The 23129-nt window shown below is 43.5% G+C and overlaps 1 protein-coding gene across 2 annotated transcripts in view; it reads left to right on the forward strand.

The window, feature by feature from the left end:
* Positions 1-266: 266 nt before the first annotated feature.
* Positions 267-23129, forward strand: part of tnfaip1 (tumor necrosis factor, alpha-induced protein 1 (endothelial)) — a 32435-nt gene continuing 9572 nt past the window's right edge. The window contains exons 1-3 of one of the 2 annotated variants that reach the window (XM_034165277.1): positions 267-454; positions 20021-20355; positions 21564-21733. In XM_034165277.1, the coding sequence (XP_034021168.1) occupies positions 20121-20355; positions 21564-21733 (405 nt within the window). In that variant the 5' untranslated portion in view covers positions 267-454; positions 20021-20120. Of the gene's footprint in view, positions 455-8617; positions 8759-20020; positions 20356-21563; positions 21734-23129 lie in introns of those variants that run through there. The other variant, XM_034165278.1, reaches the window with a different exon arrangement.

Consider the following 23129-nt stretch of genomic DNA (forward strand, 5'->3'; position numbering starts at 1 on the left):
GAGACCAAAGAGGAGGTTCATGGATGTGCTGAGGGAGGACGCAGGTGGTTGGTGAGACAGAGGAAGATACAGAGGACAGGGTGAGATGGAAACGGATTACCCACTCATCTGTATACAGATCAGTGGGATGACCAAAGAGGGGGATGACCTGCTGTGTCGCCCCCTAACGGGAGCAGCTGGAAGAAAAAGATTCGTTTTGTTGTCGGCCCTCCGGCCGTGTGGGGGCGGTAACACACTAAAAAAAAAAAAAAAAAAAAAACCTCAAACAGTGAAGAAGACCTCTTCGGGGTTCTGCTGTTTCGAGCTTTTGTTTTAAGTTTTTTTCAGCCTTTATTTTTGTGTTGTTAAACGTGAATAACTGCAGAAAAAAATAAGTAATGTCGCGTCGACTTCGTGCAGTTGATCAGTTTTGCTGACGGTCATCATTTTAACTCTGGCGTGAACAGATTATTGTGTAAGTATAATAAAAAGTTATTACTAAACATTTACTGTTGTTTCACAAAGTTATATAAGTTTACTTGTTTTTAACAGTCGACAGTGTTTGCATTAAGTCAGCTTTTGGTTTCCCAGAAGTATTAGCCTAGTCATCATAAGTCACTTATCAAGTTTAACCGCATAAGTTGTTAGAGTCTCTTCTTAATTTCTGTACACTTTATTATCCAGTTTTACATTTGTTAATTTTGTCGGGAAAGTGATACTTTGTTGTTGGAACGCTGACGCAGAGTAGCCATCTTACCACTCCCTGTCCAGGTGTACGGTGGCGATGTTTATTTTCAAATAAAAAAAAATTAACTATTATCTTGATTTAAAAGTCAGTGGCTATACGTACGTAGCCTTTTTCGTGTAGTGAAAATCTGTTGGTACCTAGCATGTCGCTTATAGTCGTTATACGTCACGTGATCACGTCTTTGCTATTGATAGTAGATAGCAGTGGCGGCTGCTGCTAAAAATTTTAAGGGCGGGGGGGGCGCACATTTGGAGGAAAAAAAAAACACTTCATATGGGTGCAACAAAAGAACAAACTATAGACAAATCAAAATCACAACACAATCTACTTTATTGCTGCCCAACACTATTTGAACAGAAATATTGCCTTTCTTTCTGGATTGCAAATTTCTCAATGACCCTCTGATTAAAGTCTGTCATCAGTTTCTTTTCCATTGACAGCATGGCCAGTACATTCAACTTGTCCTGGTTCATGGTGTTTCTGAGAAACATTTTGATTCTTTTCAAGGTGGACAAACCTCTTAACTTCTGCAGTAGTCATGGGTGTGGTGATGAGGATATTTAGGAGAGTAACAGTCTCTGAAAAGATCTCTTCAAGATTATTTTCCATGAACATCTGGAAAAGGTCCACAGCACCACAGCAGGCCTTGAACTCCTCCTTGCTGTAGTTGTGCAGCAGATAACTTAAACAATCCTACAAATGGTGATAGAAGCACCAAATTTGGCACAAATACGCCTTAGACATTCTCTTAGACATTACTCTTTTGAAAAAAAAAACACAACTGGCTACTTGAGTTTTCAATAGGCAGCCAAGTAGGGGTCAACTGAAGAAGGGGTCCAAATTAAAAAATGCTCCAATCAAATTGAAACCTACACCACATTATATGCCTGATCACAAAGATTCCAAAAAGGTATAGTTTGGACAATCTGACTGAATTCTATGGAGTTATGGGATGAAATCAGCAAGAATGGTGACAAAGGTCAGTTTCAGTTTGTACAGGGATCAGAAGTTAAAGTTGCTGCAATTTTGGTAAAAAGTGATGTAAATTATTGGTTTAGCTAATAATATGAATACATGGAATACTTGTAGTTTTTACTGTGTTGAATGCTTGGTTTCTAAAGAAAAGGTCAATCAATCAATCAATTTTTTTATATAGCGCCAAATCACAACAAACAGTTGCCCCAAGGCGCTTTATATTGTAAGGCAAGGCCATACAATAATTATGTAAAACCCCAACGGTCAAAACGACCCCCTGTGAGCAAGCACTTGGCTACAGTGGGAAGGAAAAACTCCCTTTTAACAGGAAGAAACCTCCAGCAGAACCAGGCTCAGGGAGGGGCAGTCTTCTGCTGGGACTGGTTGGGGCTGAGGGAGAGAACCAGGAAAAAGACATGCTGTGGAGGGGAGCAGAGATCAATCACTAATGATTAAATGCAGAGTGGTGCATACAGAGCAAAAAGAGAAAGAAACAGTGCATCATGGGAACCCCCCAGCAGTCTACGTCTATAGCAGCATAACTAAGGGATGGTTCAGGGTCACCTGATCCAGCCCTAACTATAAGCTTTAGCAAAAAGGAAAGTTTTAAGCCTAATCTTAAAAGTAGAGAGGGTGTCTGTCTCCCTGATCTGAATTGGGAGCTGGTTCCACAGGAGAGGAGCCTGAAAGCTGAAGGCTCTGCCTCCCATTCTACTCTTACAAACCCTAGGAACTACAAGTAAGCCTGCAGTCTTGAGAGCGAAGCGCTCTATTGGGGTGATATGGTACTACGAGGTCCCTAAGATAAGATGGGACCTGATTATTAAAAACCTTATAAGTAAGAAGAAGAATTGTAAATTCTATTCTAGAATTAACAGGAAGCCAATGAAGAGAGGCCAATATGGGTGAGATATGCTCTCTCCTTCTAGTCCCCGTCAGTACTCTAGCTGCAGCATTTTGAATTAACTGAAGGCTTTTCAGGGAACTTTTAGGACAACCTGATGAATAATGAATTACAATAGTCCAGCCTAGAGGAAATAAATGCATGAATTAGTTTTTCAGCATCACTCTGAGACAAGACCTTTCTGATTTTAGAGATATTGCGTAAATGCAAAAAAGCAGTCCTACATATTTGTTTAATATGCGCTTTGAATGACATATCCTGATCAAAAATGACTCCAAGATTTCTCACAGTATTACTAGAGGTCAGGGTAATGCCATCCAGAGTAAGGATCTGGTTAGACACCATGTTTCTAAGATTTGTGGGGCCAAGTACAATAACTTCAGTTTTACCTGAGTTTAAAAGCAGGAAATTAGAGATCATCCATGTCTTTATGTCTGTAAGACAATCCTGCAGTTTAGCTAATTGGTGTGTCCTCTGGCTTCATGGATAGATAAAGATGGGTATCATCTGCGTAACAATGAAAATTTAAGCAATGCCGTCTAATAATACTGCCTAAGGGAAGCATGTATAAAGTGAATAAAATTGGTCCTAGCACAGAACCTTGTGGAACTCCATAATTAACTTTAGTCTGTGAAGAAGATTCCCCATTTACATGAACAAATTGGACAAGGTCAACATCCATTAGATTCTGTGACATGTGTTACCCTGTAACGTGATAACTACGTATGATACATGGTCCAAACTATTCCTTTTTAAAACCCTGTTAAGTAACACTGTGGCTTTTTAAAGTGTTAACATTGAGGGTTTTTTTTAATATTAGTACATTGTAATCTAGAATTATTTTCCAACATGGTCTGCTTCACTTTACCCCGCCAGAAATTTGGTATGATATATCGTTAGATTACCTACTAATACTTTTTCATCAAAAAACGTGGTACAAATTCGCCACCTCACCCCTGCAGATGCAAGAAAAGACCTTGCAGTACTTCTCAATAGTTTGGATAATGTTCTGTCCATTTTAATTACCAATCTGATGATCTGTGGAAAATGTTAACCACAGTACACTTGATGTACCAGAGGAAGCCACGTTTTTTCATCAACTGCACATCTTAAATTCATGAGCCCCCCACCCCAAGGTAGGGACCTTGATATTTGTGATCAGGGACACATTTCCTACAAACCCATGCCACTTTTAGGTTGCCCCCACCATTGTTGCACGACAGTGAATAATGAAGCACATTCATGACATGTCCCACGGCCTAAATCAATTTTATTTATATAGCGCCAAATCACAAGAAACAGTTGCCCCAAGGCGCTTGGCAGTAGCGCTACTGCCTGCTTGGCAGTAGAGCTGCTGCTTCATCACATTGAAAGGAGCCAGCTGAGGTGGTTTGGGCATCTGGTGAAGATGCCCCCAGTGGTCTCTTGAGGGAGGTCTTCCAGGCATGTCTAACTGGGAAGAGGCGTGTCATTGGTCTTATTCGATCCAGGGCATACTGGAGGCATTATATTTCCCAGATGGCTTGGGAACACCTTGCAATCCCCCAGGAAGACTTAGAGGACTTGGCTGAGGATGGGGAAGTGTGGTCTGCTGCCATCGCTATCTGGATAAACAGCAGAAAATTATAATATTTGGACATTATCATTACATGAAAACTAGCTGAAAATTTCAAGTTTCACTTATTGTTTTTTAATTTTACACCATAAACCTTTTCATCAATTTCCCTGGTGGAAGTCACTGAGGTAGTCAAACAACTCCGCAGTGGCAAGGCCCCGGGGGTTGATGAGATCTGTCCAGAAATGCTGAAGGCTCTGGGTGTAGAGGAATTGTCTTGGATGAGACGTCTCTTCAACATTGCGTTGAGGTCTGGGACAGTGCCTAAGGAGTGGCAAACTGGGGTGGTGGTCCCCATATTTAAAAAGGGGGACCAGAGTGTGTGCCAACTACAGGGGCATCACACTACTCAGCCTTCCTGGTAAATTCTACTCCAGGGTGCTGGAAAGGAGTGTTCAGCCGATAGTCGAATCTCTGATTGAAGAGGAACAATGCGGGTTCCATCCTGGTCGTGGAACAACCTACCAGCTCTTTACTCTCACAAGGATCCTGGAGGGTGTCTGGGACTATGCCCACCCAGTCTACATGTGTTTTGTGGACTTGGAGAAGGCGCATGATCGGGTACCCTGGGAGATACTGTGGGAGGTGCTGTGGGAGTATGGAGTGAGGGGGTTCCTTCTCAGGGCCATCCAGTTTCTGTACTCGGAATCCTGTTTGTGATATTCATGGACAGGATATCGAGGCGTAGTCAGGGGAGGAGGTTTTCCAGTTTGGTGGGCTCAGGGTCTCATCACTGCTTTTTGCAGATGATGTGGTCCTGTTGGCTTCATCGGCCGGTGACCTCCAACACTCACTGGATCAGTTCACAGCCAAGTGTGAAGCGGCTGGGATGAGGATCAGCACCTCTATATCTGAGGCCATGGTTCTCAGCAGGAAACTGGTTTGACAACTCCGGGTAGGGAATACAGCCTTGCCCCAAGTGAAGGACTTCAACTACCTCGGGGTCTTGCTCATGAGTGAGGGGATGATGGAGCGTGAGGTTAGCCGAAGAATCGGTGCAGCAGGGGCGGTATTGCATTCGCTCTACCGTACTGTTGTGACCACAAAGGGAGCTGAGCCAAAAGGCGACGCTCTCGATCTACTGGTCAATCTTTGTTCCTACTCTCACCTATGGTCATGAGTGTTGGGTCATGACCGCAAGAACTAGATCGCGGGTACAAGTGGCCGAAATGGGCTTCCTCAGGAGGGTGGCTGGTGCTTCCCTTAGAGATAAGTTGAGAAGTTCGGTCATCCATGTGGAGCTCGGAGTAGAGTCACTGCTCCTTCGCGTTGAAAGGAGCCAGCTGAGGTGGTTCGGGCATCTGGTAAGGATGCCTCCTCAGCACCTCCCAAGGGAGGTGTTCCAGGCACGTCCATCAGGGAGGTGACCCCGGGAAGACCCAGGACTAGGTGGAGAGATTATATTTCCACACTGGCCTGGGAACGCCTCAGGATCCCCCATCAGAGGTGGTCAATGTGGCCCTGGAAAGGGAAATCTGGGGTCCCCTCCTGGTGCTTTTGCCCCCGCGACCCGAACCCGGAAAAGCGGTTGAAGAAAGTCAATAAAACCTCAGATTAGTGTGCAGTACTGTGTACATTGTAGTACTGTATTTTTTTTTCTAGGTTGACAACCATCACAGATCCAATGAGGGGAGTCGCAACATGGAAGACATTGGCGTCACTGCTGTTGGGCGCTGAATGATGCAGTTTTTATGGACATCAGTGGTTTTGACGAAATGCACAGAGAACCATTACATGTGATGCACTGAGGGAGGTCGACCATTTGAAGTACCTGGGGGTCATGGGATCATCATTGACGGAGGCTGATACCGAGATCAGGAGCCATGAATAAGAGGAACAGCATCTGAAGTAACATACAGTGGTATGTAAATGTTTGGGCACCGTTAATGATTTCAATGATTTTCCTTTATAAATCATTGGTTGTTTGGATCAGCAATTTCAGTTATATATATATATATATATATATATATATATATATATATATATATATAATATAGCAGACAAAGTGATATTTGAGAAGTGAAATGAAGTTTATAGTATTTAAAGAACGTGTGCAATAATTATTTCAACAAAATTTGGCAGGTGCATAAATTTGGGCACCCTTGTCATTTTATTGATTTGAATACATTTAGCACTAAATTATTGGAACACAAAATTGGTTTGGTAAGCTCATTGACCCTTGACCTCCTAACACACGTGAATCCAATCATGAGAAAGGGTATTTAAGGTGGCCATTTGCAAACGTTTCCCCTCTTTGCATCTCTTCTGAGTGGCAACATGGGAGCCTCTAAACAACTCAAATGACCTGAAAACAAAGATTGTTCAACATCATGGTTTAGGAGAAGGATACAAAAAGCTATCTCAGAGATTTCAGCTGTCAGTTTCCACTGTGAGGAACATAGTGAGGAAATGGAAGACCACAGGCACAGTACTAGTTAAGGCCCGAAGTGGCAGGCCAAGAAATATCTCAGATAAGCTGAAGCAAAGGATGGTGAGAACAGTCATAGTCAACCCACAGACCTGCTCCAAAGACCTACAACATGATCTTGCTGCAGATAGTGTCTCTGTGCATCGTTCAACTATACAGCGCACTTTGCACAAAGAGATGCTGTAATGCAGAGGAAGCCTTTTTTGCGTACATGCCACAGAGTTGCTTGAGGTATGCTGAAACACATTTGGACAAGCTGCTTCATTTTGGAATAAGGTGCTGTGGACTGATGAAACTAAAATTGAGTTATTTGGACATAACAAGGGGCGGTATGCATGGCTGAAAAAGAACACAGCATTCCAAGAAAAACACTTGCTACCTACAGTAAAATTTGGAGGTGGTTCCATCATGCTGTGTGGCCAGTGCAGGTACTGGGAATCTTGTTAAAGTTGAGGGTCACATGGATTCCAGTCAATATCAGCAGATTCTTGAGAACAATGTTCATGAATCAGTGACAAAGTTGAAGTTGCACCGGGGCTGGATCTTTCAACAAGACCAAAGACTGTAAACGCTGCTCAAAATCTACTACATTCATGCAGAGGAACAAGCACAACATTCTGGAATGGTCATCTCAGTCCCCAAACCTGAATATTATTGAAAATCTGTGGTGTGATTTTAAGCGGGCTGTCCATGCTCAGAAACCAACAAATCTGAGATGTTTTGTAAAGAAGAGTGGTCCAAAATACCTTCATCCAGACTCTCATTGGAAGCTATAGGAAGCATTTAGAGGCTGTTATTTCTGCAAAAGGAGGATCTACTAAATATTGATGTATTTTTTTTTCTGTTGGGGTGCCCAAATTTATGCACCTGCCAAATTTTGTTTAAAGAATTATTGCACACTTTCTGTAAATCCTATAAACTTCATTTCACTTCTCAAATATCACTTTGTCTGCTATATGATATACGAGGTCTGTCCGAAAAATAACGGACCTTTTTATTTATTTTTTTCAAAAACTATATGGATTTGAATCACGAGTAATTGCATCAGCCAAGCTTGAACCTTCGTGCGCATGCGTGAGTTTTTTCATGCCTGTCGGTTGCGTCATTCACCTGTGGGCAGGCTTTGAGTGAGCACTGGTCCAGCCCCCTCGTCGGATTTTCATTGTCAGGGAAATGGCTGAACGACTGCCGCTTTGCTCCATGAAATTTTTTTCAGAAACTGTGTGAGACAGCCAGGTGGAAACCATTCGGAAAATTCAAATGGCTTTCGGTGAAGATTCTATCGGCGTCACACAGATTAAGGAGGATTACAACCGGATTAAAGACAGCCCACAGCGTCGGAGGGCGCACCGCGCTTCGAGCGGCCATCGACAGGCTGAAACGACCAGATAATTTCCAAAGTGAAGGCTGTGTTGATCCGGCACGTCGTGTGACTACCAGAGAAATCGCAGAAAATGTGGACATCAGCACTTTTGCGGTACATTCCACTGTTACAGGAGATTTTGTAATGAAAGACGTGTGGAGGAATTCACGCGTCGGGATGGAGCCGTTTATGCCGCGCAACAAAAAACACCTCCGTGTTGGAAGTCTCACAGGACATGTTGTGGCATGCCCAGCTGTTACACAATTTCTCGGATACTCACTCGACTGAAAAGCCACCGAAAGCCGTCTGAATCTTCCGAATGGTTTCCACCTGGCTGTCTCACACAGTTTCTGAAAAATGGAGCAAAGCGGCAGTCGCTCAGCCATTTCCCTGACAATGAAAATCCGACGAGGGGGGTGGACCACTGCTCAGTCAAAGCCTGCCCACAGGCGAATGACGCAACCAACAGGCGTGAAAAAACTCACGCATGAGCACGAAGGTTCAAGCTTGTCTGATGCAAGCACACATGATTCAAATCCATATAGTTTTTGAAAAAAATAAAAAGGTCCGTTACTTTTCGGACAGACCTCGTATGTAACTGAAATTGCTGATCCAAACAACCAGTGATTTATAAAGGAAAATCATGAAACTTATCAGGGGGCCCAAACTTTTACATACAACTGTATGTCTTTGGAAGCCAAGTTGAGCTTCTTCATTTTTATTGTAGAATCAGTCCACTGGTACAGGTGAGAAGCTTGGGCACTAACTCCAGCTTTGGATTGGTCACTTAATGGCTGTTACACCAGAACAGGCGCGTCACGAAAATTACTACAATCAGCTTAAGTCCACAACTGATGTGCTATTGAAACATGGCTTCTGCTCACGTCACTCTAACTGGCTATCACCAGGGTTGCAGGCTGGTCACAGTGGGGTCTCTGTGGTCGGAACAAAGATTCCCCCTGGTTGTCATCACTAGCCAACAGGTGTGTGAGTGTAATCAACTGTTTAAAACCCTCACAGCAGTTATTCAGGTTTGATCAGACCTGAGAGAGAAATAGAGAGACACAGAGAGAGAGAGTGAGTGATGGAGGGAGAGAGAGCGAGCAAGTGACCGACCTGCTGTTTCTGTGATTTCTGAGTTGAGGTTCAATTCCCTGTTCTGATCAGAGGCGCTGCAGCTGCGTGAGCCTGTTCTCCAGCTGATTCACTGTGGATGCACGCACTCAGTTTTTTGCATGTGTACAGGAGCGCCATGTTGCACAGACCTGCATGCAGTAACACTGTGTTGCGCAGACCTGCTTAAAACTGCTTGGGACCAGGAGGCAGAGCTGTGGTCTTATACACCTCTCTGCAGCTTCTCTCCCCCTGCCATCCCCCTATTACCCCATCCCCGTAGAGACGGTGCCTGCTCCCAGACCACCAATAACTAGCAAAAATCTATTTAAGCATAAAAATTCAAAAAGAAAAAATAATATAGCACCTTCAATTGCACCACAGACTAAAACAGTTAAATGTGGTCTATTAAACATTAGGTCTCTTTCTTCTAAGTCCCTGTTGGTAAATGATATAATAATTGATCAACGTATTGATTTATTCTGCCTAACAGAAACTTGGTTACAGCAGGATGAATATGTTAGTTTAAATGAGTCAACACCCCCGAGTCACACTAACTGTCAGAATGCTCGTAGCACGGGCCGGGGCGGAGGATTAGCAGCAATCTTCCATTCCAGCTTATTAATTAATCAAAAACCTAGACAGAGCTTTAATTCATTTGAAAGCTTGACTCTTAGTCTTGTCCATCCAAATTGGAAGTCCCAAAAACCAGTTTTATTTGTTATTATCTATCGTCCACCTGGTCGTTACTGTGAGTTTCTCTGTGAATTTTCAGACCTTTTGTCTGACTTAGTGCTTAGCTCAGATAAGATAATTATAGTGGGCGATTTTAACATCCACACAGATGCTGAGAATCACAGCCTCAACACTGCATTTAATCTATTATTAGACTCTATCGGCTTTGCTCAAAAAGTAAATGAGTCCACCCACCACTTTAATCATATTTTAGATCTTGTTCTGACTTATGGTATGGAAATAGAAGACTTAACAGTATTCCCTGAAAACTCCCTTCTGTCTGATCATTTCTTCATAACATTTACTCTGATGGACTACCCAGCAGTGGGGAATAAGTTTCATTACACTAGAAGTCTTTCAGAAAGCGCTGTAACTAGGTTTAAGGATATGATTCCTTCTTTATGTTCTCTAATGTCATATACCAACACAGAGCAGAGTAGCTACCTAAACTCTGTAAGGGAGTTAGAGTATCTTGTCAATAGTTTTACATCCTCATTGAAGACAACTTTGGATGCTGTAGCTCCTCTGAAAAAGAGAGCTTTAAATCAGAAGTGTCTGACTCCGTGGTATAACTCACAAACTCGTAGCTTAAAGCAGATAACCCGTCAGTTGGAGAGGAAATGGCGTCTCACTAATTTAGAAGATCTTCACTTAGCCTGGAAAAAGAGTTTGTTGCTCTATAAGAAAGCCCTTCGTGAAGCTAGGACATCTTTCTACTCATCACTAATTGAAGAAAATAAGAACAACCCCAGGTTTCTTTTCAGCACTGTAGCCAGGCTGACAAAGAGTCAGAGCTCTATTGAGCTGAGTATTCCATTAACTTTAACTAGTAATGACTTCATGACTTTCTTTGCTAACAAAATTTTGACTATTAGAGAAAAAATTACTCATAACCATCCCAAAGATGTATCGTTATCTTTGGCTGCTTTCAGTGATGCCGGTATTTGGTTAGACTCTTTCTCTCCGATTGTTCTGTCTGAGTTATTTTCATTAGTTACTTCATCCAAACCATCAACATGCTTATTAGACCCCATTCCTGCCAGGCTGCTCAAGGAAGCCCTACCATTATTTAATGCTTCAATCTTAAATATGATCAATCTATCTTTGTTAGTTGGTTATGTACCACAGGCCTTTAAGGTGGCAGTAATTAAACCATTACTTAAAAAGCCATCACTTGACCCAGCTATCTTAGCTAATTATAGGCCAATCTCCAAGCTTCCTTTTCTCTCAAAGATTCTTGAGAGGGTAGTTGTAAAACAGCTAACTGATCACCTGCAGAGGAATGGTCTATTTGAAGAGTTTCAGTCAGGTTTTAGAATTCATCATAGTACAGAAACAGCATTAGTGAAGGTTACAAATGATCTTCTTATGGCTTCGGACAGTGGACTTATCTCTGTGCTTGTTCTGTTGGACCTCAGTGCTGCTTTTGATACTGTTGACCATAAAATTTTATTACAGAGATTAGAGCATGTCATAGGTATTAAAGGCATTGTGCTGCGGTGGTTTGAATCATATTTGTCTAATAGATTACAGTTTGTTCATGTAAATGGGGAATCTTCTTCACAGACTAAAGTTAATTATGGAGTTCCACAAGGTTCTGTGCTAGGACCAATTTTATTCACTTTATACATGCTTCCCTTGGGCAGTATTATTAGACGGTATTGCTTAAATTTTCATTGTTACGCAGATGATACCCAGCTTTATCTATCCATGAAGCCAGAGGATACGCACCAATTAGCTAAACTGCAGGATTGTCTTACAGACATAAAGACATGGATGACCTCTAATTTCCTGCTTTTAAACTCAGATAAAACTGAAGTTATTGTACTTGGCCCCACAAATCTTAGAAGCATGGTGTCTAACCAGATCGTTACTCTGGATGGCATTTCCCTGATCTCTAGTAATACTGTGAGAAATCTTGGAGTTATTTTTGATCAGGATATGTCATTCAAAGCGCATATTAAACAAATATGTAGGACTGCCTTTTTGCATTTACGCAATATCTCTAAAATCAGAAAGGTCTTGTCTCAGAGTGATGCTGAAAAACTAATTCATGCATTTGTTTCCTCTAGGCTGGACTATTGTAATTCATTATTATCAGGTTGTCCTAAAAGTTCCCTAAAAAGCCTTCAGTTGGTTCAGAATGCTGCAGCTAGAGTACTGACGGGGACTAGCAGGAGAGAGCATATCTCACCCGTGTTGGCCTCCCTTCATTGGCTTCCTGTTAATGCTAGAATAGAATTTAAAATTCTTCTTCTTACTTACAAGGTTTTGAATAATCAGGTCCCATCTTATCTTAGGGACCTCATAGTACCATATTACCCCATTAGAGCGCTTCGCTCTCAGACTGCGGGCTTACTTGTAGTTCCTAGGGTTTGTAAGAGTAGAATGGGAGGCAGAGCCTTCAGCTTTCAGGCTCCTCTCCTGTGGAACCAGCTCCCAATTCAGATCAGGGAGACAGATACCCTCTCTACTTTTAAGATTAGGCTTAAAACTTTCCTTTTCGCTAAGGCTTATAGTTAGGGCTGGATCGGGTGACCCTGGACCATCCCTTGGTTATGTTGCTTTAGACGTAGACTGTGTTTCATAATTATTGTATGGCCTTGCCTTGCAATGTGGAGCGCCTTGGGGCAACTGTTTGTTGTGATTTGGCGCTATACAAGAAAAAAGTTGATTGATTGAAAACTGCATATTGTCTGCGTCTAGTGGTCTACGCCGAAAGTCCTAATGCACGTAACCCTCAGCATACTGATGCATAGGGAGAAAAACTCAACGTAGAGCTGCTTAAAGTGGGTGTAGAGCTGCTCAACTCGGTATAGACAGTACACCACAATACACAGCTGTACGTTTGTGCCGGTGTGAAAGGATGCTGGAGGAAGGATTTAAGATTCAAGAGTGTTTATTTATCTATCACTCTCACTCATAGGTGCTGTTGGTCACATCACACCAACAGAGAGCTCTGTGAAAGACAGACAACAAAAGATGTACGCATTATTTAAGTGATGACTGAACAATAGCCATGCAAGTTGTCAGATCTTGGCTAAAATAAATGTATAATAGACAGACAAGAAAAGAGGAAAGTAAGTGTATTGCTCTTACAAGGAGAATGCTGGTTAACACGCATCAGGACACTGGCAGCAAGGAAGACAACCGTAGGTCCCTCACAGAGCGCACACACAGCATGGAACAAATACACAGCACTCTTCAGCCCTGTGAAAGACAGACATTAAGTGATTACAAATTGGAAATTAACAACCTATGCTGTATGGGGGACCGGTTGATATAGCACTTCTGTCTTTCTCAGGCTGATGGTGAGACCGAAGGCTCTTGCTGCTTCAGCAAAACAGTTGACAATGTGCTGCAAGGCTTGCTCCGTATGGGCGATGAGGGCGCAGTCATCTGCGAAGAGCAGCTCCATGATTAGCTGTTCTGTGATCTTAGTGTGGGACAGAAGGCGCCGCAAGTTAAACAGACTTCCGTCGGTTCTGAAGCGGATATAGCTGCCGTCTGTCAAGTCTTCTTTGGCATCATGCTGAAGAAGATGGAGAACAGAGTGGGCGTGAGGATGCAACCTTGTTTGACGCCATTTGAGATGGGGAAGCTGCCGGACAGAGTCCTGTTGTACTTCACTTGTCCCATCTGGCCTTCATGCAGCTGGCGGATGATGGTGAGGAGCTTTGGAGGGCAGCCAAGGCGTGCAAGAATCGTCCACAAACCCTCACGACTGACCGTGTCAAAAGCCTTGGTTAGGTCTATGAAGGCTGCATAAAGGGCCATGTTCTGTCCTCCGCACTGACTCTCGGAGTATTTTCATGCGCTATGGTAGGGGTAAGCCTGTTGAGCAGCACTCGAGCCAAAATCTTACCTGCTATTGAGAGGGGAGTGATGCCCCGGTAATTAGAACAGTCAGACTTCAATCAATCAATTTTTTTTTATATAGCGCCAAATCACAACAAACAGTTGCCCCAAGGCGCTTTATATTGTAAGGCAAGGCCATACAATAATGATGTAAAACCCCAACGGTCAAAACGACCCCCTGTGAGCAAGCACTTGGCTACAGTGGGAAGGAAAAACTCCCTTTTAACAGGAAGAAACCTCCAGCAGAACCAGGCTCAGGGAGGGGCAGTCTTCTGCTGGGACTGGTTGGGGCTGAGGGAGAGAACCAGGAAAAAGACATGCTGTGGAGGGGAGCAGAGATCGATCACTAATGATTAAATGCAGAGTGGTGCATACAGAGCAAAAAGAGAAAGAAACAGTGCATCATGGGAACCCCCCAGCAGTCTACGTCTATAGCAGCATAACTAAGGGATGGTTCAGGGTCACCTGATCCAGCCCTAACTATAAGCTTTAGCAAAAAGGAAAGTTTTAAGCCTAATCTTAAAAGTAGAGAGGGTGTCTGTCTCCCTGATCTGAATTGGGAGCTGGTTCCACAGGAGAGGAGCCTGAAAGCTGAAGGCTCTGCCTCCCATTCTACTCTTACAAACCCTAGGAACTACAAGTAAGCCTGCAGTCTGAGAGCGAAGCGCTCTATTGGGGTGATATGGTACTACGAGGTCCCTAAGATAAGATGGGACCTGATTATTCAAAACCTTATAAGTAAGAAGAAGAATTTTAAATTCTATTCTAGAATTAACAGGAAGCCAATGAAGAGAGGCCAATATGGGTGAGATATGCTCTCTCCTTCTAGTCCCCGTCAGCACTCTAGCTGCAGCATTTTGAATTAACTGAAGGCTTTTTAGGGAACTTTTAGGACAACCTGATAATAATGAATTACAATAGTCCAGCCTAGAGGAAATAAATGCATGAATTAGTTTTTCAGCATCACTCTGAGACAAGACCTTTCTGATTTAGAGATATTGCGTAAATGCAAAAAAGCAGTCCTACAAATTTGTTTAATATGCGCTTTGAATGACATATCCTGATCAAAAATGACTCCAAGATTTCTCACAGTATTACTAGAGGTCAGGGTAATGCCATCCAGAGTAAGGATCTGGTTAGACACCATGTTTCTAAGATTTGTGGGGCCAAGAACAATAACTTCAGTTTTATCTGAGTTTAAAAGCAGGAAATTAGAGGTCATCCATGTCTTTGTCTGTAAGACAATCCTGCAGTTTAGCTAATTGGTGTGTGTCCTCTGGCTTCATAGATAGATAAAGCTGGGTATCATCTGCGTAACAATGAAAATTTAAGCAATACCGTCTAATAATACTGCCTAAGGGAAGCATATATAAAGTGAATAAAATTGGTCCTAGCACAGAACCTTGTGGAACTCCATAATTAACTTTAGTCTGTGAAGAAGATTCCCCATTTACATGAACAAATTGTAATCTATTAGACAAATATGATTCAAACCACCGCAGCGCAGTGCCTTTAATACCTATGGCATGCTCTAATCTCTGTAATAAAATTTTATGGTCAACAGTATCAAAAGCAGCACTGAGGTCTAACAGAACAAGCACAAGACTTGTCACCCTTGTTCTTGTACAGGGAGACAATGACCGCATCCCGAAGGTCATGTGGAACCATTTCCTTTTCCCAGCAACTGGAGAAGAGAATCTGAAGCTTGTCGAGGACTGCCTCACCTCCATTTTGGTACACCTCTGCTGGGATGCCATCTATGCCAGGAGACTTCCCTGGATTCAGCTGCTTGGTGGCCTTTCGGATCTCTTCAAGTGTTGGGGGGTCATCAAGTTCCCATTTCACCTCCACCTGGGGAATCTTCTCGATTGACTCTTGCACAGTGCACTTGTCACTGAAGAGGTTTTCAAAGTGTTCTGACCAACGCTGCATAATGGTTTCCTAGTCTGTCAGAAGGGTGGAGCCGTCTGAGGAGCGCAGGGGTGCTTGCACTTGATGTGCTGGCCCATGGATGGTCTTAAGGGCTTCATAAAAGGAGCGCATGTCTCCAGCATCGGCATGTTGTTGTCTTCTCCGCAAAAGCTAGCCACCAGTCGTTCTGCAGTATGCGGAGCTTGCTTTGCAGTGTGGAGCAGGCATTTCTGTAAGCTGTCTTGGCAGAGTGGTCATCATCAGGTTTAGCTAAAGTCTTGTGGCATGCACGTTACTTTTCTAGTAGTTTCTGGATCTGTGCATCAGACTCATCAAACCAGTCTTTATTTTTCCTGGCTGAGAAGCCCACTACTTCTGTTGCCGTCTCCTGAAGGATGGTCTTTAATCTCATCCACTGTTGTTCAGGGTCGTCAGGCAGGCCTTCTTCTCCACCCAGTCTCCTCTAGTTTGGCCTGGAACTCCATTTTTGTGTCTGTCTTGCAGCTTGTGGACTTGTAGCTTCTTAAACTGTGGGCCTTTCTTCTTAGGAGGGGGCTTTAAAGTGAAAGCAATCTTGGAACGGACCAAGCGACGATCCGTATAGCAATCCGCGCTAGGCATCACCCTGGTATGTAGTACATCTCTTCTATCACGCTGTCGCGTCAGAACGTAGTCCAGAAGGTGCCAGTGTTTGGAGCGTGGGTGTCTCCAGGTTGCTTTGAATCTCTCTTTCTGTTGGAACAGGCTGTTGGTGATCGTCAAGTCATGTGCAGAGCAGAACTCCAGCAGCAGGCGGCCATTGTCGTTACAGTTGCCTATGCCATGTTTCCCTAGCACATCCTTCCATACATCAGAGTCGCGGCCACTCTGGCGTTGAAATCTCCCATGATGAGGAGCTTGTCCTGGGTGTCGACGCACTGTAGAAGGTTGTGCAGATCGCTATAGAAAGCCTCCTTAACTCCGATGTTGGCCTGCATGGTTGGGGCATACACACTAACAATAGTGGCAAAATCCTTGTTGTTGATGGGGAGCCGGAGTGACGAGTCGGTCAGAATGTCCAACTGGCAAACTGTGTAACCTATGTGCTATGGCGCTCTTAATCATGAACCCGACCCCTGAGAGTCGACGATCTTCTTTAGCCTTCCCTGACCAGAACAGTGTGTAGCCTGTACCTTCCTCTGTGAGTGACCCTTTGTCTGCAAAGCGCACCTCGCTGAGTGCAGCAATGTCTATGTCAAGCCTTGCTAGCTCTTTGGCGACTAAGGCTGAGCGTCTTCAAGGACGATCACTATTGTCTGAGTCCATCATTGTGCGTACATTCCAGCACGCAATTTTCAGGTTCTTTGTTTTTCTTTTCGCACCGCGTGTAGTGATGCCCGTTGGCAGCGGTGAGCCAACCGGGTCTAGTGAGACAAGCCATTTTTAGACCACCTTTTCTAGGTCTGTCTCCATGTGGAGCAAGCAGGGCTATCCCTAAACAGGGCTGCTTGGTCACCCAGGGCCCTGCCAGATGATGCTGTTGTCTCAGGTCAGCAATCAAACGACCATAGCTCCTGAGCCGCCTGCATGCAGGATCGAGACTGCAGCTCCCAGTGCCATCATGCACCTGCTGTTTTCAATCAATCAATCAATCAACTTTTTTCTTGTATAGCGCCAAATCACAACAAACAGTTGCCCCAAGGCGCTCCACATTGTAAGGCAAGGCCATACAATAATTATGAAACACAGTCTACGTCTAAAGCAACATAACCAAGGGATGGTCCAGGGTCACCCGATCCAGCCCTAACTATAAGCCTTAGCGAAAAGGAAAGTTTTAAGCCTAATCTTAAAAGTAGAGAGGGTATCTGTCTCCCTGATCTGAATTGGGAGCTGGTTCCACAGGAGAGGAGCCTGAAAGCTGAAGGCTCTGCCTCCCATTCTACTCTTACAAACCCTAGGAACTACAAGTAAGCCCGCAGTCTGAGAGCGAAGCGCTCTAATGGGGTAATATGGTACTATGAGGTCCCTAAGATAAGATGGGACCTGATTATTCAAAACCTTATAAGTAAGAAGAAGAATTTTAAATTCTATTCTAGCATTAACAGGAAGCCAATGAAGGGAGGCCAACACGGGTGAGATATGCTCTCTCCTGCTAGTCCCCGTCAGTACTCTAGCTGCAGCATTCTGAACCAACTGAAGGCTTTTTAGGGAACTTTTAGGACAACCTGATAATAATGAATTACAATAGTCCAGCCTAGAGGAAACAAATGCATGAATTAGTTTTTCAGCATCACTCTGAGACAAGACCTTTCTGATTTTAGAGATATTGCGTAAATGCAAAAAGGCAGTCCTACATATTTGTTTAATATGCGCTTTGAATGACATATCCTGATCAAAAATAACTCCAAGATTTCTCACAGTATTACTAGAGATCAGGGAAATGCCATCCAGAGTAATGCCATCTTTTCGCCTCTTCCCATCGCTGCAGGGCTTTCCTTCCCGCCTGCGCTCGTTGCTTAAAGTGAGGATCAGCTTGCGCACACCAATTCCACTCTTTAGGCAAGGTGGCACTCCACAGTGGCACAGACGAGCTGAGACGGCTGTGGCAACCACCAGGCTGTAGGTTTTACATCAGAGTGACCTTCTCCTAGCCTCTGGCTAAAGAACCTTCCTCGGAGGCACGGGGGCAGTAACTCAGGCTGGGGTTTAACATCAGGGTTTTCCTTCCCCTAGGTGGACCACCTTAACAGGGCTAATGAGTCCCATCTACCCACTGCGATAACCCAGTCAGCTGGGAGGCTCGTGATGGCGGGAGCGCCTAGATCCCGTATAGGTCATGGACCTACCACTGCCATACTTGAATAAACAATATCTGTGTTGTAAAACAAAAACACAAAGCCAACCTAATCAAAACCAAAGTGAGTGCAGCTCCAGGAAAACCTACCTGAAACAATCTAAAACTGACTGAAAATAAATCTGACTCAATCTAAACTGAAAACAGTTCATCTAGCGCAATGTAACTATAGCTTGTAAGCTAACAAACGGAATATCAAATCAATCAAATTTATTTATATAGTGCCAAGTCACAACAAACAGTCGCCCCAAGGCGCTTTATATTGTAAGGCAAGAGCCATGCAACAATTACAGAAAAACCCCAGCGGTCAAAATGAAACTGTTGAAAGGACAATAAACCATACACACGGTCTGAAACAAATATGTAAAACATGGATATTAGTGATGTTGTTAGATCAAAGTCCTTCATGAACAAATTGGACTCTGGGTGTGTTAGTGGATGTTGACGCTTTAAACACTTTAACTCTGGTGACCTGATTTGGGGGACGTCATTATAGGTAGAAATAATCAAAAACGGAAAATAGCAAGTCTTCATGTTCAAAGCACATCACACTACAACATGTGAGCTATAAACTTGTGGATCGGCAGTTATGTGGCATCCTTTGATGAAAGTGTAAAATAATGGTTAAGTGGTTATTAATGAACGCAACTAATCAGTTGATCAGGATATGAATATATTGTTTTCCAATAGTTTTGATAACTAACGTGTAACACACCACACTATGTAGTTACTATGAGAGTAGATTGATTTGAACGTTTATGGATTAACTCATTTATATGAATGATGAGTGACGCACACCAGCAAAAGGAGCGTGAGATCTTGGCAGCCCACACTGTGTAGGGCTTTAGTGGGTCTTCATTTCCACACCAGATGTCTGCAATACCACTGCAACAGTCTTTGAAGTACCACGCTCGGTAGTGAGTTAGCTATACTGAACCAGCTAAGATATCATGACAGCACATTGAATTAACAGTTTGGTATGTACATGGACACATGTGACAACTTGCTCGAACAATCCCACCAGTGTAACCGAGCCCACAAGGGTTCGTTGCAGACGTGTTGAGCATTAAAGCACAGGACAACTGAAGGTCATTCTTATTTATTCCGTGCCCCCACACTAACCACACACGTGCAGGCGGGGGGCACGTTGCCTTGCACCTCCCGTCCAGTGGCAACACAAACATGCCAAAATTAAAGCCCATACAACATACTGATAAATAAAAGCAAAACATCAGAAAGTCTCTTACATTATCATGAAAAAAAAACTACACCAGACTTGTGTGAAGCGCCTTGAGGCAACTTTGTTGTGATTTGTCGCAATATAAATTAAATCGGCTCATTTATTGACTGGCCCACCAGAAAAAATCCCGGTACTCTTAATGGGCAATCCGCCTCTGCCTCTGACTGTGGACTGTTGGGACTTGGCAGATTAATGCTTCTGCTGACTGTGGACGGTTGGCTCGTGGCTGAATGATGCCTCCCTCGTGTCGCAGAAGCTCGAGAGACAGTAATTTTTGCTTTACCTTGAAGGCATTTTGCGAATTCTGTCTCTTTCCAGGAATGAGCTGTAGCACTGAGCGTTGTCATCAATAGCAGTCACCACGGCGGGGGAGCCACGAACCTCCATCTGCAGGGTGGTCATCTACCTACAAAGGGACATGTCCAGGAACAGCTGCCTACACCGGCACCATACTCAGTCCATCTGTGCCTCTCCAAGCCTGGCCTGTCCCAAGACCTGCAGTTCCAGTGGACCATTTGGTTTGGGGAACAAGTATGTGCGACTCAATGTGGGCGGGAGTTTGTTTTACACCATGCTACAGGTGCTAACCAGGCAGAACTCCATGCTGAAAGCCATGTTCACTGGAAAGAAAGAAGTCTTCACTGACAAAGAAGGTGGGTGCTCTGAACTTTTTGAGCTGTTGCCGACTTTTCAAAGCTACGAACACCATGCTGAGACACGAGCGGAACCCCATGAACACATATGGCTCACCTGAACAGTTGTTAAGAAGAGCCTGATCTGTAAATATGACTCTTTTTTTTTTTTTTTTTTTTTTTTACAGAAAGCAGTGTTTTAGATATGAGAAATGTGACCTTCAAAACCTGTTTATAGTGCAAGTAATTGAGGAAAAAAAGAGAAGGTCTCTGTACGCTGGATTCAGAACTCCCTCATGGCATTTATTACCCAGTGCTTCAACTGTGACCTTGTCTAAGGCAGAGGTCTTCTCAGGTCCAAAATTTTAGAATCCAGTCTGAATGGACAGAGATGGGGGGCAGGTTGCCTTTAGCTTTGTGATTTAAAAAAAAAAAAAAAAAAAATATATATATATAGTACATACAACTACTACATTTATTATTTGCATGCTTTTTAATTAGCATACAAATGTATGTAAAATGACAGTTTTCTATACTTAAATATGTATTATTATTATATAAAGGTTTGTGACCATATTAGCAATTTAACATTTGATTGTAGTATGAAGGTTGCTTAACTCTTTGATGGCTTTTATTGAAAGTGTTTGATCATCATAATTTAGGAAGAATTGATGGAATAAGTTTCTGTCAGACCTTTCATCCTGCACAATAACACACTCAAATAGATTTTTGCATCTCTCTCTCACACACAAGCTGTAAAGATGTTTTCAGCACATGTCAATGATTAAGTCCATTGTGAATCGCAGCTTTAAGTCGCTCCCCTTGCTCATTTTGTCAGCTGCAGTTGACTTTTTAAGCTTTTATTGAGCGATGTGTCAGTTTTCTGATTCAAATGCGCGCCCCTAAAAGAAACATCTGAACAGCATTATTCAGCTGTGACTACATGTGAGGATTAACGGTCTACTTCCTCCTGTTCCCACTGTCGCCAAGTGCTTGCTCATAGGGGGTCGTTTTGACCGTTGGAGTTTTTCTGTAATTATTGTATGGCTTTTGCCTTACAATATAAAGTGCCTTGGGGCGACTTTGTTGTGATTTGGCGCTATATAAATAAAATTGATTTGATTTGTTTCATGTTCATTGACAGAAGATTCTCAAAAGCACCTCATTCAGTACCAGCAGAAGTTCAGCAGGTGGCGCAACAGTGCTAATGTGTGTGATCATGTGTTCAGGTTGGATCCTGATTGACCGTAGTGGGAAACACTTTGGCAGCGTCCTATGCTACCTGCGGGAGGGAACAGTCGCCTTGCCCAAAGGCCGCCAGGCAGTCCTGGAGTTACTGGCTGAGGCAAAGTATTACCTGATCCAGGGTCTGGTGGATCTCTGCCAAAACCATCTGCAGGTGAACAACGCCCACAGTTAACTGACACAAACATGTTCAAACCTTACATTAGGTTTTCAAACAGACCTCTGCAAGAGCTGATTTTAAAATCATTACAGTGGTTTTTATGATGCTGATTAAAATGTTTCAGCCAATCAGATCCAGGGATATGATTCTGTCTCCATATCGGACCAGGGTCAGCTGAGGAAATGTGGTCGTGCATCGGTCCATCCATTTTCTATACCTGCCTACTCCAACTAAAGGTCACCGGGGGGTGGAGCCTATCTCAGCAGTCATAGGGCCTGAGTCGGGGTTCACTCTGTTTCTGGGCAGCTTGTACATAGTTCAGAATTTTTTAATCATGTTAACAGAGACATTAGACATTATAATCAGCAACACTTCACGAAAGACAGAGATTAGAATGTCATCTTGTTAAATGGACTGCATTTCTATAAAGAGCTTTTCCATCTGAATTAGAAGCTTAAATCACTTTACGATCTTGCCTCACATTCATGCACAGATGTCAGTGCTGCCATGCCAGACACTCAACTGCACATTGGGAGCAACTGTGGGATTAAGTGGGTGTGTGCAGCACAACACACTGATCCTGAGACACACACACGTTCACAGTGGACCAACAAGGCTTCAGTCCAAACACCAAAACAATCAGCGTGGATCCACAAGATCGCTAGTTTTTCAACATTTCAAGACATTTTATTTGACTCTGCACTCGTCAGTGTTGAAGAGCTCATGTTTGACCCTTTGACCTTCTTTGTCATGGGGTCTTGACCTTTTGGATTTGGCCATTGCCCAAGCAGAGGGTCGCCCCCCCTGAGTCTGGTGTGCTTGAGGTTTCTTCCTCAAATCATCAGAGGGACTTTTTTTCTTAACACTGTCACCTGTGTTCTTGCTCTGGGGGTTAGTAAGGTTAGACCTTACTTGTGTAAAGTGTCTTGAGGCAACTTTGTTGTGATTTGGCACAATATAAATGAAAATAAATTCAAATTGGATTGAGCACCTTTCCCAAGGGCTCTTAGTGATTTTTCCAATCTGGCTGGGGTTTGAACCAAGAACCCTTTGGTCTCAAACCCAACATTTAACTACTAGACCATCACCTCCCCTCCCTTGTTCTTTTGCTGGTGTCCATTAGAGGGCACCACAGCAGGTCACTGGTCTCCATATTGCGTTGTCTTCTGTTACACTGGGATGATGAAACGGTTCATAGAAACATCAGAGGGACGTCAGTGCTCGGGTAAATTAATTATTCAAACAGCTGCACTCGCAGATTCGCGTTGCTCGTCCCGGACAATGTGTTAAGGGGCTGACCCTCATTACACATGTGAAGTTTCAAGTCAGTCAGGTAATGCATGACGAGTTGATGGTTCATCCACTAGGGGGTGCATAGTGTACAGAGGGG

The sequence above is a fragment of the Thalassophryne amazonica genome, unplaced genomic scaffold (genome assembly GCF_902500255.1).
Source record: "Thalassophryne amazonica unplaced genomic scaffold, fThaAma1.1, whole genome shotgun sequence".
Classification (NCBI taxonomy): domain Eukaryota; kingdom Metazoa; phylum Chordata; class Actinopteri; order Batrachoidiformes; family Batrachoididae; genus Thalassophryne; species Thalassophryne amazonica.